Raw genomic sequence first — 25,648 nt, 5'->3', positions numbered from 1 at the left:
GCCAAACGTGCTGACAACACTCCTGGCTGTGACACATACATCCTTCATGATGTGGGAGGAGCCAGCCTCACCGACACAGACATCAGATGGCTGACAACAGGTAATACATTACTGGTTGAGATAATTGCAGCAGTGCTCTGGGTAACATTCAGGCCTTTAAATCTAGGCCAAATTCAGGAACTGCAGACACTAAACTGAACAGAGATGAGACTACCATTAGCAAATATGTTCCTATTACTCTCACCTTATTTAAATAACTATCTGTGCTGGATCATTTATTTATTTTTAATTAATATTACTAAAAATATTAAATAGAAGATGTCATTGATTTAAGTATTTTTCAAGAATATTGGCAACATTCTTTTTGCTTATTTTTGATTATTAAAACATTGAAGTTAAGATGTTGTGACCTGCTGTTTTTAAGTGCTGTTGCTGCCTTCCTTCCACATGCCTTTAATTTTCCTCTGCTTACCAGGAAAATGAAGCTAGTGTGATTAACAGATTAGACTACAGAACACCACTGAATTGTTCCTGCACTGTAGAATACTTCAGGGTTACTGCTGTCAAATTAACCTCAAAGAAGTGCTGCTCAGATTGCCAGTAGTGCTACATCAGCAACAAACTTCTTAGTAAATATTCTATTATTGCGTATCAAAATTAAGAAAATTATAAATGGCATTTTTAAAATCAGATAAATATTTTTGTAGTGAATATAAGTATCATCCTTTATTTTTGGCTTAAAAAATAATAAAACAAACTGCAATATTGTAAAATCAGTTACTCCCTTCCTCAGACCGGAATGCAGTTGTAATTATCATAGAACCACACAATGGTTGGGTTGGAAGGGACCTAAAAGCCCATATAGTTTCAGCCCTCTTCTGGTTGCTGGTTGTCACCCATCAGATCAGGCTGCCCAGGGCCTCATCCAACCTGGCCTTGAGCACCTCCATGGACGGGGCATCCACATCTGAAAACTGTATGGGTGACAATGGGATGAGCTTTACATCAGATAAAGCAAGCAACCTGGGATAAAACTTCAACTGCTGTCTGCTTTTACTATTAACTCCAACTTGCGTTTTCTGCTCTATGAGAAACAAAAGTAAATTCAAGTTGTAAAAATCTACAGTGATTCCACTCAAGAGCACAAACTGTTGCTCCTTTCCCAAAGCACACCAAATATAGCTAGGTCCTCTTAAGTCTAAACATATAACATTTTTTTCCTTCCATTTTCCACAATTCTTCAGTGTGCAGGCCTACTTAAAATATTTGGTGAGGCTGCCATTATTGCATTTGAGATGTTTGTCAGATTTCCAGAAGTTAACCCTGCAAATAGTTTTTATTCATTTATTTCTACATACATACAAATAACACTTCTACTGAATCAAAATTGAGTTTATTATTATCTAAAGACAGGTACTCTGCAACGTTTTTAACCTATCACCCCAAACTAAACCAATATACAGAGAAACTGAAGGTACTACATCTGGGTCTACATTGTACTCACACCTGACAGCATAATTATTAATAACAGCACTATGATCAGTAAGAATCATAACTTGCTGAACTGTTAACTCCCAGTGCATTTATGACAATGGCTAGAGCTCCAGAAGTAGAAAACATGCCAATGAACTTTTCTTGGAAAGCACCAACTGTATTTTACATAAAGGAATCCTACATAGTTTATATCACTTAAATTGTTAACAGACTCTGGACCAAGTAGAGAAACAGTTTGCCCAGGTCTAAGCTCTGAGAGGAAAATTATTTTGTACAGGTCATACAATTTTACTGTATATTCAAGTTCACATCTTATTAATACACTGTATCTCACACTATTAAATCAATATTCTCTCAACAAATGAAGTCAGAAACTACAAGGTGTAGTGACAATCTGCTAACTTAAAATCATTTGAAACTAGGGATATACCTTAGAATTGCAAGGATGAAAATGAGGAATCCAACTGTTCTTGCACATACATCCTCAGATCATCCATAATGGCAAACATATTGAACAGCAACTTTTGCTCCCATAGCTACCTGGCAACACAAGTCACAGTCTTTCCATTTAAAATATTTGCCTTGACACAGTTTAAATACTTTAAAAATTTAAAATGCATCCTCTGTAGAAGCTTTGAATTGAAATAGAGTCATGGTGCAATTCTAGTACAGAACTAACTCCTTGTCTTTGAGATAGGACATCATTTAAGTCATAAAACCTTCTCAGACTTCAACAAAAATAAATTAAGAAATCTCAAACTCGAAATAACACATACTCTGATTATATATACAGGGGATGAAATAAAGAAAAAGCAACTTTGTCAGTTAAAACACTGAAGTCATACATCAGCCATTTTCAACTTTTTGCATACAGTCAGTTTCACCATAGCCATTCTATATTCATGTTTGCCCCTGACTACTGTAGTGGAAACCAGAAATCAAGGTATTTGATTTTTGAAACACTCAAAGGTTGTATTTAACTGAACACTTTTTCTACTGTACTTACTAATTACAATAACAGAGTGAAAAAAAAGTGAAATCAAAGGACCTCATCCTCCTGTCCTAAATATGATTTGAGCATATTTTCTCCACTTGCCATCTTAGAACAGATTCTAAAAATTCTTTTCTTCCCTTCTCCCAAAAATAAAAAGGCAACTAAATATTCGTTAGATATAAGTACCATGACTTTTCATTAAGCAATTAGCTCAGGAAGAACTAAAAAGTCAGTTAGCCTGCTTGACCCCTCTCAAACCTTTGTCTAGCACTATTCAAGGACCCAGTAATGAAAAGTACTAAAACTGACAGCAATTCAATCATTGTTTCAGCTAAGCACAAATATTAGCTCTTCTAAACATAATACTGTGCATTTCTTCTCTGTTCTAAAGACAGCTTGCCCATGTCATCTTCAACATTAAGGAATACAATTCGGCTCCTTGTTAAAATATTTTCCTGAGAAAGTGAACTGCTGTTTTCAGTTTTTGGGACAGAATGGGACAAGGCATACTAGTAGTTTGATTCACTTAGTACTAGAATCTGGTCTTGAAAATGTGTTGAAAATACTACGTATAAGTACCAAGAAAACCTATATCTAACAACGTTATTTTCCCATATTCTTAGAAGACTCAGAAGATCAGATCAAATTAGGACACAACCAAGACCACTAATTGAACTGAAACCTAACAATTAACTCAGATAACAGAAATTTATCCATATTGACACCAGAGCTAAATTTTCTGATGCAGAGTCTTCGACAGAAAGACCAGCTTAGGGTTCTCTTCCCACATACTCCATACTATTTCTCCACTGTTTGTCAAAAGGACAAGCTAATTGAATAAAAAAAATAACTCATTATCATCTCTGCAACAGAATCACAGAGCTGTGTCTGCATATCTGATGGCACAGTGCATCCCAGCTGAATTAACAGCTTATTGCCACAAAGGTGAATAAGTAGCTTATTGAATCTTTTGCTTTCCCTCTATTTTGCTTCATCTTGGCAATCAAATTCAACAGGCCAAGCTGGAAAGCAATTTTGTAAATAAAAATAAGGTTGTTTCCTCCTCCTTTAAGTAATACTCAATCTGCTCCATGTTCAGATGAGCTGCATCTGGAGGTCAGGGAAACAGAAGAGATCTGAATGAGACTTCACTTCATCAGCATCAGTAAAAGTGCTGAAGGGCATTCCTGAAAGCGTATCATGATTAGCAACATTCTGCAAAGGCCAGCCTAAGCAGCCACGCAAAGGGGAGGCAATTTTGTCTAGATTGCTTCAGATTTAATAATAAAGAGGTCAGAATGTATGCAGTATATTCCATATTAGAGGCAGCAAGTACTTATTAAAATTCAGTAACTAATATTTATTTTTCACTTAGCAAGAGATACTTACAGTCAAACAATATTCTTCTAAAATCTTTCTTCCAAGGAGAGTTTAACAACTGTAGTATTTGCAACGCTTATATGTCTCTTTCTTTTTATTATTTAATGAGACTCCTTTTGTCCTGCTAAAACTGCACTGTTATTCACAGGAATACTAGCACCATCCAAATTAAAAATTTAGATGCAGACAAGACACTGTGGTATTAATGGGACTTCACCAGAAATGCTAATGCTAGGCTTCAGCCTCTCATGATCTGCCTTGCATCTACACTACATAAACTTGTGTGTACTTTTCCATTATGACTTTTCCAGGAGGAAAATATCAGTAACAGAGAGACAGGTTTCACAGTTAGTATCGTGACTACCAAGTCCAGTTTGGCAAAGTTTTATAACTCACACACGACATCTAATGAATGCACCTTCACTTGTTCTATATCAAGCCTGAGTTTTGAAACAGTTTATCTCACTGGGTTCTGAATTCACAATTTTGCTTACATATACAGGTTTGTATACTGAGCTTGCCAGCTCAGTTTTTCACACTTATACTCTCTAAATTTTCCAACTTTAGCATAACTTACTCGTGCTAGGCTCAAATTCAGATGTGCTTATAGACTCTCCACGCATCATGCACTTTTATGAATTAGCATGTCACTTCACCAAAAGCTAGAATGTAATCCCAGAACTGGACAGTCTCATCAAAAGAAGCAATCAAGTGATCACGCTAAAATAAAATTATTGTTGGAAAAAAATCTGCTGAAGGAAATCCAGTTTGACTGACATACATTCAACAGATTTGAAAGTTGTTATTTAACTAAGGAGCACTTGAAGTATTTGTCTAGTTGAACAGCATTGCCATTCCTATGTAAACTGAGAATGTGACAGTCCAAAAGTTCACATGGCACAGAATCCTATCTCTGACACTTGCTAAGAGTGCCTGGGACAGACCTTCAGAAGAAAACAAGCATACAGCAATATTTTCTCAAAGTACTCTCCCCAGAACTACATAGACAGACACACATCTAAAAATAAGACTAAAATGTTAGAGATATAAACACGTTAAACACAGCAAATGTGGAAATATAGTGTATCCATCATAGCCACACAATAAAGATCAGTACCTAAGTAAAGGAAGAAGCAAAAATGCCAACCATATTTAAAACAACTCATCTGTAGACAAGGAGTCTTGACCTAAATAACATTCACTGCCCTCTAAACTGCGTTCCAAAAGCTTATGGCAGTAAGCCTACAAAAAAAATGGCTGAAAAAATGGATTAAGATTCAGATAACAGATCTTTACATTTCTGGGACAGACATCCCTGAAACGTTCCTTTTTCTTTTTGGCTTTGTGAAACAGATTTTAGGACTAGAGGATACAAGGATATGCACAAAGTCAGAAAATCAAAGAATCATAGGAGTTGGAAAGGACCTCTGGAGATCATTTAGTCCCAGACACCATTGGCATTCTTGGCCACAAGGACCCGCTGATTGCTCATGCTCAACCTGCTGTGGAACAGGACACCCAACTCCTTCTCTGTAGAGCTCCTTTCCAGCCAGGTCAGCCCCTAACTTGTACTGATATGTGCAGTTACTCCCTTCCAAGTGTAGCTCCTTGTTGAACCTCCTAAGGTTCCTCCGGTGTACCAGCCTCTCCTCCCAGCTTCGTAACATCAGCAAAGTTGCTGATAGTGCACTCTATCCCTTGACCCAGACCACTGATGAAGATGCTGAACAAGACTGGGCACAGTTACGATCCCTGGGGAACAGTGCTAGCTACAGACCTCCAACTAGACTCTGTGCTGCTGATCACAGCACTGAGACAGTGTTAATAGACAATGCCTTGCCTGTTTACATAATACAGGCATATTTATCTCCTTATTTTAATAAAATGCAATTTCAAGCCTACAATAATTGTAAGTAATCGTTTTAACAAAAGCCAAATTATTTTTCACGGTAATCACACTTCTTCCCTCTCCAGAATGCTAACGCAACTTTCAAAATATCTACAAAGAATCATACCTTAAAAATGCAGATGGTAACACATAGGTTTAGAGAAAAGTATTAAGAATTTCAGCTTTATAAAACATAGACTTAAAGTTCTATGATGCCATGCTTTTGATCAGGACAGAATAAATGCATTAATTATTGCACAACAACTTAGACCTATATCAAGTATTTGTCTTTTTATCCCTTCTGTAAAAGAGTAATCATTAATGTGAGAATCATCAGAAAGTTATAGAAAAGGGGTTCTCTCCACTTCATTGGAAAAAGGAGTGGTGGGTATGAGAAGTTGCAAGGCAATGAGTGTGAAATCTATAGCCACCTGAGCATGACCCCAGGTGCTCTTGGATGTCTTGAAAGCCAGGTATCCCTGAAAGTACAGTTCTGCCTCACCCTTTCAGGCTGAGGTAGATGAGACATTTATAAGGTGGAAAGCATCTTCCAGGTTGTTCTTTATCAGCTAGCAAACAGTTCTGAGCTGTCGTATGTGCAGTGAGTTACTGGGCACATACTGCTGTTATGATTTCAGTTCTGCTATCTCTACCAAGTGAACGCCCTTTTCCATAATACCTGCCTGTTAGGGAGAACCACAGAGTTAGCTAGAACAACTGCATATTGCTATAACACAGGCCAAACTTGCAGGCCTCCAACATCAATGAAGGTACTTGGGTCACATCAGCTCGGTATACCAAGGCATGTTCCACCACTGCTTAACAACTACATGACTCTAATTCACCTGATAATATGTAGTGGGAGCTTACTTAAAACATAAATGATGCTCTGCAACAGCCTCCAGATTTTAACACACAGGACTACAACAGCAATAACTAAGGTTACAAGTGCTGCCAACAGTATGACAATGGGGTGAATGAAGAGGTGTGCTGAGGCCCCTGGGTTTGCTCAGCCCAGAGCAGAGGAGCTGAGGGGAGGCCTCATGGCGGCTGCAGCTCTCACAGCGAGTGGAGGAGCAGCACTGAGCTCTGCTCTCTGTGACAGCAACAGGACCTGAGGGAACAACACGGAGCTGCGTCAGGGGAGGGGCGAGGGGGTAGGGAAGGGTTCAGCCCCAGAGGGTGGTGGGCATGGCACAGCTCCCCAAGGCAGTGGGCACAGCCCCAAGCTGCCAGAGCTCAGGGGGCATTTGGACAATGCTTTCAGACATATGGTTTGAATTTTAGGTGCCCTTGTTTGGAGCCAGGGGTTGGACTCGATGGTCCTTGTGGGTCCCTTCCACCTTGGGATATTCTATGATTACAAGCTAGTGGCACATGCACCCCAGCATTACGATAGACGAGTTCATCTTCCACTGTTCCTTTAAAATTAGTCTTTAGATCATTATTTAAGAGTAACAGGGTTTCAGTTTCTCCCATCACTAGTATTTTTTTTGTGACTTTTCAGCTTTTATGCCAGTCTAAGCAGGATCTGCAGCAACACTGACCCCTATTTCTTCAAAATGCTCCTTAAGTAAAACAAGCTCTTAGCTGCTCCTCTCCTCCACCAGGAAGCCATGTCATAGCAAGAATGGCCCAGGCAGTGTAAGGATTTGCTACACTCACTGTATACTGGGAATCGCTCAGTTATAACTGAAAACATTTCTAGGATGGGGTAAAAAAAAAAAATCCATGTTTTACTGTTTTATGCTGTGTTTCAAAATGTTGGTAATAAAACACAGGATAAGTAGGAATTAGTGTTATGCTATACTCAGTTCTGACACTGAACAGTTGTTAGTGTTATTATATATGAGTTAACATACACAATTAAAACATTTCAGGTAGAAGTACTGAAGTGTACTTCCTGCCATACCCCTCCCTCTAAGCACTCAAATTCCTCTCTCCCAAAGACTACGCTGTGAAAGCTAACCAGGGTGCACTAAGCAGTCTCAGCATTGTGGACATTAGACAGCACTACTCTGTACAGCCCTCTTCTCAAAATCCAAGCCCTTCAGACCCCACTTCTGACTCCGGCTTTTTTTATTAATGTCATGGGTTATATCAGGATAGACTAAACATGGCAGTAATTATTATGCAATAATTAGATTAATGTGGAGTAATGTGACCTCCTTTTCCCTCACTGCAAAAGAGTGATTATTAATGCAAGGAGCATTACAAAGTCACAGAAAAACATTTTTCCCTAATTCTCCTCCTGAAAGCAGTAGTGAGTGCCAGGTGCAACATACTGAGCATGTTGGGTCCAAACATGCAAGCTTGATGCCATATGTTCCAGAGGCCCTCCCAGGCCAGGAATCCTAAGGACAGCATTGTTCCTCTTCCCTTCAGTATGAATTGGGTAAAGTTTGGGGAGAGAGCGTCTTCCAGATTGTTTGATCTTTACTGGTTGGTAGACCTCTGTGAGCTGCTGCTCATTGACGGACGTAGCAGGTCACTGGGCAGTACTCCAGGTGGGCTCCCATGGGAGCAGAGCAGAGGGGGAGAATCACCTCCCTCAACTTGCTGGCTATGCCTAACTTTGTAAAGTTTCACTATCACAGAGGCTCTTCTTCTCATCTAAGTTCTTCTCTCTAGAGTATAATGCTTAGACTGCTCATCTAATTAAGTCACTTGCAATGGACAAGAATGAACAAAATATGAACTATCATCAATCAAAGCAATCTTTAACGTGCCATTATCAAGAGCTGTGAAATTAGTGTGATAATTTCTATAACCTATCTAAAACATGTATTTTTACCCTTTAGACATGAAATACTTTCAGTTGGTAGGAAGGCTTTAAATTCATCCTAAAGGACAAAAATCCACGTATAATTTTGAATGCTGCAGAGACCAAGCAGGCACCACGACGCAGAAGCTCTGCTGTGCATAAAAAACAAGACAGCTTTTATTTGTAGCACTACCATTGGCTTACAATTCTCAGTAACGTTGTTTTCTGATAGTTTAAATACAAATTTACTAGCAAAAAAGATGAATGCCTCCTACTTAACACTTAAATATGTTAAGATGAAAATTACAGTTCTCCCAACAAGTTCAAACAGGCCTTCTGTTCGAAGAGAAAGTTACTTTGGTAGATTCCTTTCAAATATATTCCTTCTTTAAATAACAAATGCGATACTCAGCACAATCCTTCCTAGAATTTTCATCCTAATTCTTTAAAAGGAATTGAATGTGTGAGTGCATCTGTAAATAAACACTACAGAGAATGAAATTCCGTACAGTGAGAACCTCATTTCCTTAAGCTTAATACTTTTTCACACCACAAATGTACCTGTACGATGTCGTACCATGTATAGTTTTTCTGTATTTTACACTTCAGTATGCACAAGTCTGAAGATACTTACATGATGTAAACAAACTGTATTCTACGTAAACGACCAGCAAGCCATCTGTTTTCCATTTGGTCAGAACAAACTCTTACATTTCTGAAGTATAGAAGTGTCATTACTGGACCATCCACTTTATATTATTATGAAGGATTAAAATTCAGAAAAATAAGGTTAGGGGAAGCAGAACTAATACAAGAGACTTGTAACTACCAATGAAGTATCAGTAAAAATAAGATGCATTTTATTCTGACAGCACTGGGGTTTGAACCTTGATTATATTTTAGGTCCCTGCCAACCCCAAGTGTTTTACTATTCCATACTAAAAGAAGGAACAAGTGTACAGGAAAAGATGAAAAATGATTCATACCTTAAAACCAACAGCAGAAACATCTGTTACAAGGCTGCATAAAAAAAAATGAGAGAAAATGAAAGATGTTAGAGGACAAATTATTGCAAACATAATGGTAAATAGGCTAAAGGAGGAAAACACAGCTACAAAAGTAAAACTGTGATGAGCTGTGGATCTTTTTTTCTCTTGCAAAGGAAATGGTTTAACAATGTACAGTATGGAGAAAAAAAACAACATCTGACAGTCTGGATCACAGTAGCAATTAGCCAAACTTCTGCAAAATTTCTATATAAACCACACCCTTTTTACCATCAATTTTTAAGAATAGTTCCTTGTGGAAACAAAAAGAAAGCACGAACAGGATTCCAGGTATTTATCAACAGGTATACCTTATAGGATGAAGGACACCCATTTCAGTTACTGTTTCTATTGTTTTGCAAGGCTAAACAATATACCAAACTTCACTCACAACTAGCATACTTGGGGAAAAAAAATACCCACAACACCACCACCAATCTCCCTTCCCATACATCAAAAAAATAAACTATGAATTCATACAAAATTACCAAAAAGATTTGCCCTTCGAGCGATCATTCAATTTAAAAGCATTAAACTACTTCAGAATGATAAAATTGTCCAAGAACATAAAACTAATTCTATTCTCAACTTGATCACAACACTCCAAAGACACATTTTGGATGGTTCGTCTTATTGAGTTTTCAATTTTTGGATTCACATTTTGAGCTCCTCTCCAGAAAAAAATGCCACATATATATATTTAATGAAGATTCATATTCTCAAACAATCATACAATTGAAGGATTTAAAAACTTTAAGAATTGCACACTTGAAATCAAGCTGCTGGAAAGTAACAAAAGTCTGCACAGTTACGTGCATCACGTAAATTAAGCATCACATGAAAAAGCTACAAGAAAGATTTGCATCAAGATTAACAACAGAGAATAATACTCTCATAAACGAGCTGAATTTTAAGTTATTGCTTAAGATTTGCTAGGAGAATAGTGTTGTACGCTGGCAAAACACAGTCACATCTATGATACCCACTCTTCTTGACCTTTTTCTCTGGTCTGCTTTGTTGTCTGCCTTGTTTCATCCTCACTTATCATTTCTTCCTGCATGACACTTTCACATGCAGTAGTCTTTCTTCCTCAGCCCAAGTCTGTTTCACCTGTTGGAAAAAGTACAATAGAATAGCAACTGCTAGAATCATCTTTCAGAACAAGGCTTTGGTAACAGTGTATTAATTATATAAATGAGGACAAAATAATTCTCTCAGATTGTCTACAGACACGTGAGAACACACAGCATTAATGAAACTCTATCACAGTTTACATTTTTCCCTATTCCCATAAAGCCTACATCTTTTGTAGAAATGAATCCTGTATCTTTTCAGTATGTAGTAACAAGCTCCTCTCCCTCTGTCATCTCCTCCCCGCAAATATCATCATTCATACAGAATGCAGCTTTCCCTTCAGTTTTACCTCACATTAACACATCCTCTAACAGCCCTCATCTCTTGAAACCCTGAATGGAATACATGAGTTTGTCTGCAAAATAATCATTTTTCCTGAACAAGGTATACTGAAGTGATTTACCTGTAATATTGAAGTCATCTTACTGTAAATTGTGACTTCCTTTTGAGAGGGGGGGGACAGACCCGATTCTGATAAGAAAAACTATTTCTGAATTCTACTCCTACTTAAATCCATAGAGCATGTTAACATTCTAGATGTTTACACTGATAATTAAATGAGTTACCACCTTTGAGCAGCCTACAGTGTTAAATTAGATTGCTTTAGTTAAACATCAAGTTATTAACACTCATTACACTACAACAGTTTTAATCTGGGCTTCAGATGGCATTTTTTGAGAACACTGGATCCTACTGAGACCTTGCTTATTTCCTGCTATGTATTATGAGTATCCCTCCATATATTTTAAGGCACATACTGAAACAGTGACTAGTACCACTACAAAGAGCTCTTCCAAGAGAATACTGTTCACAATAGTCCAAACAATGCTTGTCACAAGTGTGCATTAATAACATCTACTTTATACAAAAAAAAAAAAAAGCAAAAAACAAACCCTCATGGCTTCAAAATAAAATTCACAAAATAAAAATTCCCAAGGAATCCAATCTTGTTCCTTAGTGATTCCAGAGCACTGTGGAATCTACTTTTATTGTTACTGTGTGGCCCTTTGACAAACAAAGTATTTCATGTGATCCTGCAGACAAGGCTTAACAGGGAAGAACTACTTTCAAGTTACTTTTACACTTCTTAACTACTCAATTTTACTTCCATATGTATTTTCCTATTTTTAGAAAAGAGAGCCATTGTACATATAAAAGCTCTATTTCAACAAACTGAATAACATATGTTATTGGATAAAGCAGTGTTCTTCAGATAGAAAGGATCAGCCTGCAGTGGCTGATCTACGTAACACTTCCAGACTAATGATGGATAAGACAACTCCGTTTCTGAAGGAACAGATAGCTGTTTTTCACCTAGGAAAGAAAAACAATATATAAACAACAAATAAATAGAATTACAGACACCAATTTATTTTGTTTACCAGGAAGCAGTGTATATTTTCACTGACTCTCCTTTAGGGCACAAGCTAAATAGTGTTACGGACCTATAAGACTGGGCAACATCTGTATTTTTTCAGGGTATATCTTCAGTTACTCTTCGGCATCCTTTCCCTATAAATATTTGGTTGTTCAGAGGAGAAAGAGCAAGGGAAAAAAAACATAAAAAAATTTTTAAAAAGTTCAAGAGAATAAGGATATCTGCATTTCATACTTATCTTCTGAAACTGACCGCTTCTACGTGGAGAGCAAGCTTCTGTGTACCTCTGCTAATTTCTATCATACAGAAAGATTGTCAGCACTGACAGAAGCCAAATGAAAAGTTAACAAATCATGTACTTTTGAGTTCAAGAAGCTTCCATGGAGGAAGTTTCGCACTACAGTTTCTACCATATCGAATTTATTATATTGTGCAACAAATAACTTGAAAACAAAATAAACAAAGAAACCCTACAGATTCCAATCTGATGATGTTTTAGGAAAGGACAGGTAACTGAAACAAGAGGGAATGAACAGATGTAAAGCTCAAGTAATTCTTCTCGTAACACAAGATCTGAATGAGTACCTTGTCTGCATACATGAAGGAAGAAAGAGAAATTAGAGAGACTGAAAAATAAAAGGAAGTGAAGTGACATTAAAAAAAAGTAAGAAAACACATGCATTATAGTAGGCAGTAAAAGGAAAAATATGAACAACAAAAAGCTCCAGAGAAATGAAGCTAGAAAGAAAATCCTCATCAAGCTAAGAAAAGCTTGGTAGAAAAATAAGACCTATGAAAATCAAGAGGGATTATGTATAATTTACAGATTAAACTAAGTCACCTAGCACGCACCTCAAATGCTATATTCATTTAATTTGCAGAGGTCTTTGGGTCACTGTGGCAACGTGCATTTAATTTGCTGACTGGCAAACTGTATTCTAAGTGTTTCTAGTGAACAACATGTTCTGGTTAAGAGTTTGAAGGTGTATGTCAGTCTGCTGTCTGATAATGAATGAAGCTTAGTTCACATGGTTACACAAAATGAGCCCTAGAAACACTGTCACTCTGACATTTCCATAAATATTCTCTGAATCCTCCATGCTCCTCAAAAGTATTGGAGTCTAGGAGCTACACAGAAAGCAAGAATCAAAGTTGCAGCAATGCTCTCAATCAAATCACTGCAAGATACAGGAGAACAAATCAGCAGCAGCCTGGTCTTCGTTACAGAGGGAAGTTGCTTCATGTCCTTTTCACATGCGACTGTACCCCTAGCAACCATGCCCCTAAACTCAAGAAAAGGGTTACCAAGTCCCCAATTTCTCCACACAACCTGATCCCAAGCCAGAAGAAATCATAAGATTTGATTTCTGCCAGTTGAGCTGTCTATGGATCACCCTTGTTTCCATGGTAAAAGCAATCTAGCTCCCAAGAGCTGGTAATGTTTGTTTACAGCAATAAGATCCCAGCAGGGATTATTGTGTGAGCATCTGGTGGGGTCAACCACATGACTAGAATGTATGTAAGAAAGCATTATATTGATTCCTGTGCTTCTGGTATGCGCTTTTGAGGAAGTGTCTTCTCCCAGACTTTAAATGCCACTATAATACACCATGACTTTTAATGAATAACAACACCAAGTTAAATTACTTGTAGTATGGTGTGATTAAGAAAGTTAATTGCAGAGATAATGGTCAGATTGTTGAATCATATGAGTGTTCATTTCATTGGCTATCACTGGAAATTTAGGGTGCGGTTTCCTGGTCACTTTATGCTGATCCAAGGCTACAGTGAGAGTAGCCAGCCATACCATTCCCCACCCATGTACTTTCACAGCTTTCCCTGAAGCTATCAACAGCGTGGCATCTCGGTACCAGAACAATTTACCACATAGTCCACACACACACACAAGTGCTGCGCCATGACGCGGTGCAAAAACGAGCTGCTGAGGATGGTGCTGCACTTCTGGCAACTGTCCTGTTTAAACAGCCTTAGTTAAATGGGAAACGGCAACAGCAAGGAAGAATGCTATCAACAGGAACAGTCAAAATACTCTTTCCTTTTCATCTGTCCTCTTGCAACACTGTCAAAAATGCTGCCTTCCTCTGCAATGTAAAACTTGCAGCTGCATATTTGACAAGATGAGCTCTTCTTTCATACAATGAAATGGAAAAAAAGTCTCAAATTCAAAGCTTATCCAGTACAAAATGAAATTCAAAATACACACGATATACAGTGGTCAACATGAGAAAAACTGAAAGCAAAAGTGACATTCCATGAAACACTGTTCCCTAGAAGGGCTACAGGCTTACTTTCATTGCAGAGCTAACTCCCACCTTCACATTTTGATACAATACTGGGTTTAATAAGCAAGTCAGTCAACACACACTTGCGCTTGCCACTTAGTACTTTCAGAGGTAAATCATCTTCTAGCGCAGCATCTGTGCAGCGGGAAAATTGATAAACAGTCCCTGGTAGGAGTCTCATACTCAACTGCTGATCTCCCCCCACAGGGCACCAAAACAGATCAGTTTTCTTGACTGTAGATGAAATAATGCAAGTGATCTTCTGAAAACTGGCAAAGAAACTGTGAGTGATTTAAAATATGCTTCTTTCATGTTTCTGATATCAGACAATTCATACTTCCAATTGTATTAGATGTTATTAGTAAGCAAGTTAGTTTGTTCAGTGAACAGCATCCTCATATGGAGGGATGTTTTCATCCAATGTATGTTTAGTACATTTTTCCTAAGCATATAACTCAAACTACATTAGAAACAGATATAAATGAAGGAGTTATATTAGAATTACAAAGCCTGCATTTTACTGTCATATGAAGAATATATAATATAAATCCCCTAAATACTTGTGAAATCTAGGGATAATTATATGTATATGCCTCTTTAACAGTATCAACATAAATCAGAAGCACTGTTAAATGTGGAGGTTTGATCTCATAATGGAGCGGCTGAATTTAACTAGCAAATAGATATTCAGTTTCTCTATTTACTGCTATTCCTGACTTTTTCCTCTTACTAAAACACAAGAAAGTCAAGAATGTACGTGTACACACAATGCCTGCCATCAACAGTCAATAGAAAATTATAGCTTATACCATTGCTAATGACTTTCAACTTAAATGACTTTAACTTGGATCACATTTACCTCCGAATGCAATAATATTAAACAGAGAGTCAATTGCTTTGTCATAAAGAGTGAGATCTATCAAAGAAGCACAGAACAACCTGAGCTGGAAGGGACTCACAAGGACCATCGAGTCCAATCTCTGATTCCACACAGGACCACCCGAAACGCAAACCCTATCTCTGAGAGTATTGTCCAGATGCTCCCTGAGCTGTGGCAGCTCGGGGCCGTGCCCGCTGCCCTGGGGAGCTGTGCCATGCACACCGCTCTCTGGTTAGCCTTTCCCTAACCCCCCACCCCTGACACAGCTCCATGCCGTTCCCTGTTCCCTTGGGCCCTGTCGCTGTCACAGAGAGCAGGGCTCAGCGCTGCCCCTCCATTCGCTGTGAGAGCTGCAGCCGCCATGAGGCCTCCCCTCAGCTCCTCTGCTCTGGGCTGAGCAAACCCGGGGGCCGCAGCCGCTCCTCGCACCTCTTGTCCTCCAGACCCTTCTCCATCTTTGTCTTTGGATGCTCTGATAGCTTGGTGTACTTCTCACACCGGCACCCAACCCGCACGCAGTGCTGGACGTGAAGCCGCACAGCGCAGAGGGGACAACCCCTTCCCTCACCCACTAGCAGTGCTGGGCCTGATGCACCCCAGGACATGGTTGGCCCTTTGGGCTCCAGGGCACTGTGCTGACTCACATTCAACTTGCTGTTGGAGAGAAGCTTCCTGATCCAAACAAAAACATTTCCTCTTTCTTTAACTTAATGTATTCTTATCCCCACTAGAATTAAGTTTGATATTCAAAGAAACCTTTGCATCCAACAGGACACAATTACTCCCTGTAAGTAATTTCCAAAGGTTCCAAAGAGGTACAATTTTATTCTATCACTCTTCTTATTCTGGAAAGTATTTAACAACCAAAATACAAGACAGATTATGACAAGGTTTTACTATAAATTATGCACTGTAGGGCAGTTTTAACTCAAATGTCTCATCAGCTTGTGTTTTAACTGCCTGACAGTTCAGACATTCTGCAGTCAAGTTCAACTCTCAGAAAGCCCCCAGCACCTTCCAACAAGAAACCAGTCCTCTCAAGCACCCCACAGACCAGGCCTTCCTGCAGTGCTGAGGCAGCATCTAACAAACCACAGCGTGAACCTGCAGTTATCATCAAAACTTGCATCACACCCCAAACACCTGAAAAGCTCTATTTACAAAAATTTCTGTTAAAAGGCTCCGCTGATCCACCTGTAATGTGTCTTCAGTCTTTGCCTTATTCTCACTCACACTCCGGCGTTAACTCTCTTAATCTCCACCTGAAGTTTCTAAAAAAAAAACTAGTTTTGAAGCAAAGGTGAAAAAATGCTGATCGCGCCAAATGTACGTTTTGTATTTTCAAATATTATCCAAAAAGGTACTTCCTTACACCGTTTTCTTCTTGATTAATCAGCGCTTACTCAAGAGCGTTCCCTTCAACCTGCCTCCCTATCACAGCTTCCACTACAACTGTGTTGAAAGACATCTGAGAAGGCTGGGCTGCCCTGCCGGAGCCTCGAGATAGAGAGGAGAGAAGGAAGCTCTCTGAATCTCTGCTTCAGAGTTCTTAGATTCCAGGAGCAGTTTGGCTGCTCCAGGTCACAGAGTGAACTTCGCGTTGGTTATACCTACATCTCACACAAAGGCAGAAGTACTGCCCTGAGTGATCGCTTTCACGCATAAGGAAAAAGGAACGAACAGTCCACCTTTACCTCACAGATCTCACATCAAGCACAGTTTCTTGGGACAGTCAAATTTCTCAGCACGGTGAGAAAAGCATTTAAAAAGCATTAGATAAAGGAAAAAAAAACCAAGAACAACAAAATCACCATCCGCAACCACGTTAGTACCAAAGCAACGAGCAAAGCTGACAGCACGCATCACCACTCCACTTTATAACCCAGCTCCGAAACTCCAGCAGGACCCGCGGCAGAAGCCCGGGCACACGGCACGCCCGCATCGGAGCGCCGCACTGCCCGGCCCCGCGCGCGGCACGCACCCACCGCGCCCGACCGCTCCAGGAAAAGGGAAGGGAAATAAAGCAGCGCCTTGGTGCCGGAGGGAAGTCAAGCACCGGCATCGCAACGCGGCACCACCGCGGAACCGGCTGGGGAAAGGCGAAAGGGAGAAAGAGACGAACCCGAGGAGCAGACAGGAACCAGCGCACCGTCAGCCGACTCCCTCCTGCCGACCACCTGGCGGGGCGGCGAGCGGCAATATCCCCACCTCGGGCCCGGCCCCTCCGAGCACCGCCCCCCCAACGGCGGCACCCACCTTTCGCCTCTCCCGGGCGGGGGCCGTCCTCCGGGCCCCTCTCCCCTCCCCCGAAGTGGGAGGAGGGAGGCGAGGTGAGGCCGCTCCCCGCCCCGCCCCACCCCGCCCCGCCCCGCCCCGCCCCAGGTGAAGCCCCCTGAGGGTCGCCAGCCCCCGGGACCAAGTGCCGCGGCCCCTCGTTCCGACGCAGAACCCGCTTCGCCGGCGGGGACTCACCCCTCTATTGCGCAATCGGGGGGCGCGGGGCCGGCGGAGAGCTGCCGCCGGTGGGCGTGGAGCGGGGCGTGGCCCTCCCCGCCTCCCCGCCCCTCTCTCCCCGCCGCCGTTGCGCAGGCGCGCTGAGGGAACCTCAACCCGTCGTCCCTGCGCATGCGCAGTAGGGGTATTACGGTTTCATTCGCCGTCGCGAGAGGGGACGGACCTCGCCCCTCAGGCATCGCTGGCCGGAGGGTGATGCGGAGAGCCGGCGACCCGTTGCAGGGCCCTCAGAAGAAATAAAGGAGACCCTCGGCCGTGGTGCTGTTCACTCAGCTGGTGGCGTTTCGCCGCGCCGATCCCCGTTCTGGGCGCTGAGGAAACGTGCAGCCCCAGTCAGAAGGGTCGTGGTCACAAGGCAGTCTTGGCGCAGCGCAAGCCCTGTGACTCCCACAGCCGGCAGTGCTGCGTGGAGGCCTGCCGCTGTGCTCTGATAAAGCTGTTTGTCTAGTGTGTCTCCGTAGAAGTGCGTGTGGTGTGCGGGCTGCTCGCATCGCTCTTGACATGAGCGGCAGGAGGAGAGACCGCTTCAGTGCAAGCCTTGTGTGCGATGCCAGTGCCTACCTGACAGGCGTGGTGTCCTTACAGCGTGAGTCCTTCGACACAAAGTGGGAAAAGGCTTTCATTGTTTCACGTTCAGTGCCTAACGCAATCAGCCATGCATGACAGCATCCTTTATGGGAAGCGATGGATTTTGCTAAATATTTGCATCTCCTGGAGTTCCTGGGCAGTGCAAGAGGCAGTCTGTCACTGAGGCTTCTGATTTGCAACCCTCTCTCTCAACAAGTGATGACAGAGCACTGACAAGTCCTTCCTGACAAGTGATACCTGTGTCCTGTCACGGTAGCCATTGCAACATGGCACCTTTTGGGTCCTGCTGCAGGGAGAACAGGCAAGATGACAGGAGGAGAAGTTGGTAGGTAGCAAGTTCACCGAGAATTTGTGGGTTCCTGCCCACAACAAGAGTGCCCAGGAGAGTGAGTGCTTTGGAGCTGGTGGAACATAGATGCCAAAGTTTTGGACTGGGTTTGATCAACAGCTGTAGGCTGAGTCTTGTCAATCTTGGCCCTGGAGAGTGTCCAGAGAAGGGCAGTGAAGCTGTGAAGGGTCTGGAGTACAAGTCCTTTGGAGAGTCAAGATTGGGTATCAGGAAAAATTTCTTCTTAGGAAGAGTGGTGAGTTATTGGAACAGGCTGCCCTGGAGTCCGGGTGGAGGAGTCATTGTCCCTAGAGGTGTTTGAGAAATGTGTGTATGTGGCACTTTAGGACATTGTTAGTGGGTGTGGTGGGAATGAGTTGATGGTTGGACTTGATCTTAGAGGTCTTTTCCAACCTTAATGATTCTATGATTCTAAAAATAGGATGTTTTTTTAATTCATTTGAAAGTTGTAAAGTCTACAGTGGCAAGACCCATCATCCCTGTTCAGCTTTTTGTACTCCAAAGCATGGTGGTACATTGCAAGCACAACTGGTAGCGTGGCCAGCCGATACGCAGTGTTAAGGAATGAACTGACCTCTGAAAAAAAATACTAGGTTTTAAGCTAGATTGGTCCCCTAATGCAAATAAAAAAGTGCTGCTTTTCTAGTTGGGATGGAGGATGGACAAGTAGGGCAGGAAGCAAGAGTAAGCCACTTGTAGTGAGGGGAAAATTTGACATGAGCCTGCCAAATTTTTCTGGTTTGAAAGTACAGCTTCATAAGTCCTTTAAACTCATCTGAATTCACTAACCTGGGAAAAGTTGCAATCTCAAAGTGAAATTAAAAGAGAGTTTTATGTGCTTTCCCTCTTAAACTAGATCTTGTTTAACTACTTAAATGAGAGCTCTACCTAATGAGAGCAAAACAGTGTAAGATGCAAAATGCATTAAAATGACAAACCGCTGATGTAAACTACAATCCCAAATCACCTTGATTTCCACAGTTTCACTCTTCCTGAACAAAACATTCAATATTATTGCTACTTCAGAAAGCTTAATGCACTAGGTCAGGCGGCAAACATCATATAATCTTAAGCTATTTTTTTAATTGCTCTAAATATGAGTGAATAGAATTACAAAAGCTTTATTTTTTTCAGCTCAGTTCAAATAAGAATTTAAAGGCTGTTATCATCTGTGGAAGAAATGAGGATATGAATGTATTGTTTGTTTTAATTGGTCAGTTTTCAAAAGTAATTCTTGAAAACAGATTTCTTTAACAATATAGGAAGGTTTAAAAACTTTCTTTTCAATTTCCCTGTGAAATGTGGGAGCAAGACAAATCATGGCCATCAAAAAAAGAAAAAAACAGCCTGCCCAGCATAACGACTGATAAGATTAGAAGTACTTTGATGAGCATGCGTTTGAATAAATGAATGTTAGTCCTAACCCCAAACTCAAAATCTGTAAAATCTGAATCATTTGGGATGATAGAGCACAGAGATAGATTCTAGTATATACATTGAGAGTATTCCTATATACACATTGCAGTCTACAATTATATTCAGTATATCAGAGAGTATTAATATATACACATTAGAATATGCTTATTTTTTTATAATATACATATACATCAGCAATTGTATATACATAAATATTTCAGTGTTAGATGATCAATTTTGAAAGATCTTTTCTCAAGAAGTCAGACTGTGAAAAATGCCCTACTGTTTAACTCCTTGGCACACGTTTATTGTTACAAGTGAAATAGACAGTGTAATTTTAAAATATTATGAATGTTCTCTTGTAATTGATCTCTACACCATAAAATAGAAATGAATGTGTTTCACCAGTAATTATCTGGACTGTGCTGCCATTGAAGAATGCTTTTTAATTCATTTCCAACTGCTGTTCACAATGTCAATAGAAATTTTAATAGGTTGTTATGATAGAAAAAGAAAATAAATCCTCTGTGATAAGACATGTGAGCAGGTTGTAACGTATGCAGGGAACAGAAGAAAGAAAATAAAATTTAAACATTCTCATCACAGAAAGGAAGAAGCAAAGGTGAGGGAGAGAGACGTAAAAAGGATGTGAAAAAAAACACTTCTAGGAAGTAAAATTAGGCACTGGGAGTTGTTTCTACCCTCTTTTGGCTGCTTTTACTGAATGTTTTCTTGTTTTTTTTTGTTTTTTTTTTTGTTGTTGTTTTTTTTATTCAGCAATTTTACTCATCCTTTTCTGCTTGCTTTCTTGGTCAGTTGTGTCTTTCCTTTCCTGTTCCTGTAAATTGCACTCTTCCTGATAAATGTCAAATTCATATTTATTGTAAACTCAGGGAAGCTGGTGGAATTGTACTGTCTACAAATAAGGAGTGAGTGACGGTGCTGAATGGACATATTGTTTTTCAGCTGACACTTTTATAAAGACCTGAAATGGATGATGTTTCCTTTAAAGGAGTATCTGGTGTAATTTAGTTAAATAGAATTTAAAACAATTACACTAGTCTGTATGCATGGATCTGATTATAGGATCAGGGCTCAGGTGTGCAATAGCTATTCTTTATTCTTCTCAGTATACGAATATGGTTAGGTAGACAAAATCAGTTAACTTAATGTCAACAACCTATGTTTACCTATTTTCAGCAGCATGGTCTTTTATGGAAAATAATTGTCTTTGAAGTTATTTATATAAGATTAAAAAAAACCAAAAACTAGTACCTTGCATATTTATCTTACTCATATGTTATTAATAAGGCCAATAGGAGTATCAATAATACTTGTTTACCACATCCCTAATAAACAGACTTTTCATTTTCTTTAATAATATATTTTGAAACTAATTGCATGAACCTCTTTTTGATTTAAGCCCACCTATTTAAAAAGTTTTCTTTTATGATACAGATGTTTAACACTTAAAACATTTTCTCTTTTCTGATTAGCTCAGCTTTTAATGTTTGCCACAAAGACATTGTGTAGTCTTCAAGTAATTCTTCTCATATACTGTAGCCAAAAAAAGAACATTATATGTAAACTGACTCAGTACCAAAATGAGACATAAAATTCTTGGTTCCAAATCTCTTTCTTCGCTGTATCTCATCTGACATGATCACTTACATTTTCTGTGTTTTAATTTATACATCTTTAAGTCAGAAATGGTATTTATTTCGTAACACAGGGAAATGAATGACTGTCTCAGAAAGAATATGCTGAACTTTTTCACTGAGCAATTTAGCACCACTTTCACTCTTTACTAGTTAGTGTGGCAAGAAAAAAGTATGACTTTTGTCTCTTTCCTAACATTTACTGTTAAGTCATTTTAAGCAAAACACTCAGTTATGGTCAAATGTCAGCTTTCATAGTTATCTTCTAAACTGAACTATCATCATAGTAAATCAGTAGTTTACACTTCTTTGCTACATTTCTTATTTTTGCCAACCAGATGTGTCAAGTGATTGCTGTATCAGTGCTAACTCATAGGAACAAATCTGTTACTGTATGGTTTAAGATTTTATTTTATTTTTTTTTACATTTATTTGGTTTTGGCAGCTAAAAGATCCTCTAAACTGTTTTTAATGTAATGAGAAAATATCCCATTCTGCATGTTGTTTAGATTGCATTTACCTAAAATATTTTTTTTACATCATTGTCTTTCATGAAATTCTTATACTAAACCTTTTGAGTTCTCTGTATAATACTCAGATGTGCTGTTTCTGCAAATACAGTATAACTTCTATTGGGATCTTCTTTGTTAGGGGAAAATAAATAAATGGTTTTATTACCCATGACCAGGGCATATAGTTTGCTCTTAACTGGCAATGCAAGGACTTTACCAACAACTGTGGCTCAAGAAGTAATAGTTCCAGTTAAGCCCGACAACTCGTTGCAACTTGTTGGGTCCTCCACTGTTATGACCCAACTACTTAGTAAGGTAATTCCTCAAACTCAGTTAAAAAAAGTGACCTCCACTTTCTGTTGGGGTCAGTCCTGCTGGCCAAAAATGAGGATAATAATTTCCAGCAATGCAGTCAGCAGACATCTGGGGAGAGTAGCCATGAACTTAGACCCACCAACCTTGATGTCACTTTCCACGGCCATACGGCTGGTTGCTCGTGGTAGTGTACAATGTCCCTGCAGTACACTGCATTACGAGCTGCATTTCTGAGTCTGGCTGGTTTATTGGGAAATGCTGAGCAAGGTACTTCATCCAAATGAACTAATTCTGCTGAATGGACCACTCAAGTGGCAATTAGATGTTGTGTTTTACATTCCTGTCCTTTACACAGGGGACTGATGCAGTACTGAAACTGGGTGCAGAATCTTAGCAGACTTTTACTGACAGCACAAAAAGGAGAAATGTTTTTTTTCCAGGCCATGAAAGGCTGTGTTTATCAAAATTGCATATTTAAGTCAGGCTGGAGCGACTTTGTGTGGCCATGGTTAAAAAGGATTTTAACCTTATTTTTTCCTGAAAGATGAACTTGACAAATTTCTGTTCAGCTAGTAAGTATAAAAAATAAATGTGTTAAATTACAGGTACTATTGCAATAGTCACATATTAGGTTTCTGCTGAGGAATTGAATTAAAACTGCTTCACAGGAAAGTCTGAAATATACTCTCATGTGGAAAATGATCTTCTAGTTGGGATTTGATTGCCACTCAGTGTTCTGGTTCATATCCCATTTTTGATGCCGAACCATTCTTAGAGATAGTGAATGTAAACAGCATTTGTTGACAACTTGCAAAAATTAGTATATCTCATGGAATTGCTCTGAGACCAAGGCAACTAAATCATATGCGATGGAAATAATGTAGCTAACTTGTTAGCTGTAAGTGCAGTGCATTTCAGTTACTGAGCCTTGAACTGCTGGAATGCTTTAGCAAGATCTGAGTCACAGAAGGCAAAAGATCATGTGAAGGCAGTAAGCGATGATTTTTGCAGGTGTGAGTGTTGAATGCACTAGGAAATGGTTCATGATATATAGCAATAGCATCAAAAAAATATCATTTGTGTTTGTTGTTACTAAAGATTAATCTCTAAAGCAAGACATACCAAGCTTGGATATGTAAAATTATGCTAGAAGATTAGCATGTTAGTAGAACTGGCTGGAGCTACAAAATTCCACCTCCCAGTGCAATAAATACATTCTGTTTTTAAAGTATTTGGCATTGGACAGTTCATGGGAAACCCTTGGGATGCCACCCCATATCCAGTTTTAAGCTCAGAGGGAGCCATTTGAATCACAGAGCTCAGGAAACAAGTGGCAGGCTCAGACTAAGTGTGGGACTTGCTGTTTCACCTCTGTAGATAACTGGTTTTCTTTGCTGATAAAATAGATCTAAACACAACCTGCTGCACCTGTCTGTTCTGAGACAATCCTCGTCCTACGAGAAAAAATAAAATTGTCTAGCATCCATCCAGTGAGTAAGGCAGCAGAGATCTCATTCTTAGTCATTTTTGCTGCCCTTCTCTCAGGAATCAACAAGCATGAATCCTGGGTGTGTATGTTATGAGTCACTGTAAATCTAGTGGCTGTTCTGTAGATGCATGTAAGATTGTGGCCTGCTCTCAATCCAATTTATAACGCATGCCTCAAAGTGGTCAGTGAATACTACCCAATGTTTCTCATTACATTTTTATTGTGCTATTTGGGTGAAATATTCTTTTTTTTTTTCTTCCTTGTGTGTATGTGAGTTTCCTTTATTAAAAAAAAATATATCTCCAAACTCTTTGAAAAACACCAACATTGTGTTTCTTATAGTTTATTTCTTCAAACAGATGCATTTTGACATCATGATTTACTTTGCATTTAACAGTACTTACTGCCTCAATGTAACGTACAAGAATATCTTGATGTTTTAATGATTCTGGTAATACTGATTAAACTCTGAATATTGAAAACCATTTGGCCTGGGGTTTCTTAGTGGATTTGATTGTTGACTAAAGAGAAATGGTTTTTTTTTGTTGCTGTTGCTTTGTGTACTTTTTTTTTTTTTTTTTAATCCTGTCTTACCAGTTTTAGCTGTCCACTTTTCAGGACAGGGAATAATTTATCATACTTAATCTTGACATTATGTGATCAAGATTTCTGATGCGGGACCTATTCAGATTGGTAAAGGTACAAATAAATTGTATGAAGATTTGCCACACAGTGTGCGAAGATTTGCCCACTCTCTTTTGAGTACTGTTTTCCTCAAAGTCATGGCATCTAAGTTTTCTCTTTGTGTCAAGCTTTTTTAGAACTGAGGCCGCTGATTTGCTGAATAATGGAGAAATGATTACATCATTTCCAGAAAAAAAGACTTTGTACTTCTATGTAGCAAGAGCTCTGCTCCAGGGTAATAGATTCGTTACCACCTCCAGTTGCCTTTCTACTCCACTTGACATAATAGTACCCTCTAGTGGTTCGCGTATATATTTATTTACAATGAATGTGAAAGTGCTGAGGAAGCAGAACTTCCAAGATGGTCAGTTAGCTGATAATTGTTGTATTGGAATATCATTACTACACAACAACTTTTTTCTCCATTAAAAATTTCCTGAACATTCTTTCAGAGCTATATATAGGCTTACGGTATTCTGTTCCATTAGTGGACCAAACTTCCAATGAGTAAATATCTAGTAAATTGAAACACATCTTTGTTATAAAGCTCTTGCATACTTACATATTTCACTTTTCTTACTATGAGATTTTTTTTATGTCTGTGTTGTCCCCTTACAGTCTTCAATGTATTTTGTGTAACATCATGCTAATGACTTGTTTCTTTCACATATGTATTTTGTTAATTGATTGTCTTATTAGATGCTGCAGTGTGATTTTAGAGTTCACTCCCAAATTATGTTTTACAAACTATAATTTCCAGCTCCGCAGAATTTCTTTAATAACAGATGCAGAAACATTATCTCACCTGAACTTTGTAAGTAACTAAATGTACCGATATACACATTAGTGGGTAAGAAGTCTT

The 25,648-nt window shown here is 39.4% G+C and overlaps 1 protein-coding gene across 9 annotated transcripts in view; it reads right to left on the bottom strand.

Annotated features, from left to right (window-relative positions):
- PTBP3 (polypyrimidine tract binding protein 3) overlaps positions 1-17,818 on the bottom strand; it is a 61,888-nt gene extending 44,070 nt beyond the window's left edge. For 2 of the 9 annotated variants that reach the window (XM_021380288.1, XM_021380293.1), the window contains exons 1-3: positions 17,384-17,511; positions 10,553-10,676; positions 9,507-9,540 (exon numbers count right to left, since the gene is read on the bottom strand). In XM_021380288.1, the coding sequence (XP_021235963.1) occupies positions 9,507-9,540; positions 10,553-10,626 (108 nt within the window). In that variant the 5' untranslated portion in view covers positions 10,627-10,676; positions 17,384-17,511. The other 7 variants (XM_021380290.1, XM_021380289.1, XM_021380295.1 and 4 more) reach the window with 7 other exon arrangements.

This window comes from Numida meleagris, chromosome Z (genome assembly GCF_002078875.1).
Source record: "Numida meleagris isolate 19003 breed g44 Domestic line chromosome Z, NumMel1.0, whole genome shotgun sequence".
Classification (NCBI taxonomy): domain Eukaryota; kingdom Metazoa; phylum Chordata; class Aves; order Galliformes; family Numididae; genus Numida; species Numida meleagris.
This window is presented reverse-complemented; position numbering and strand designations above follow the sequence as displayed.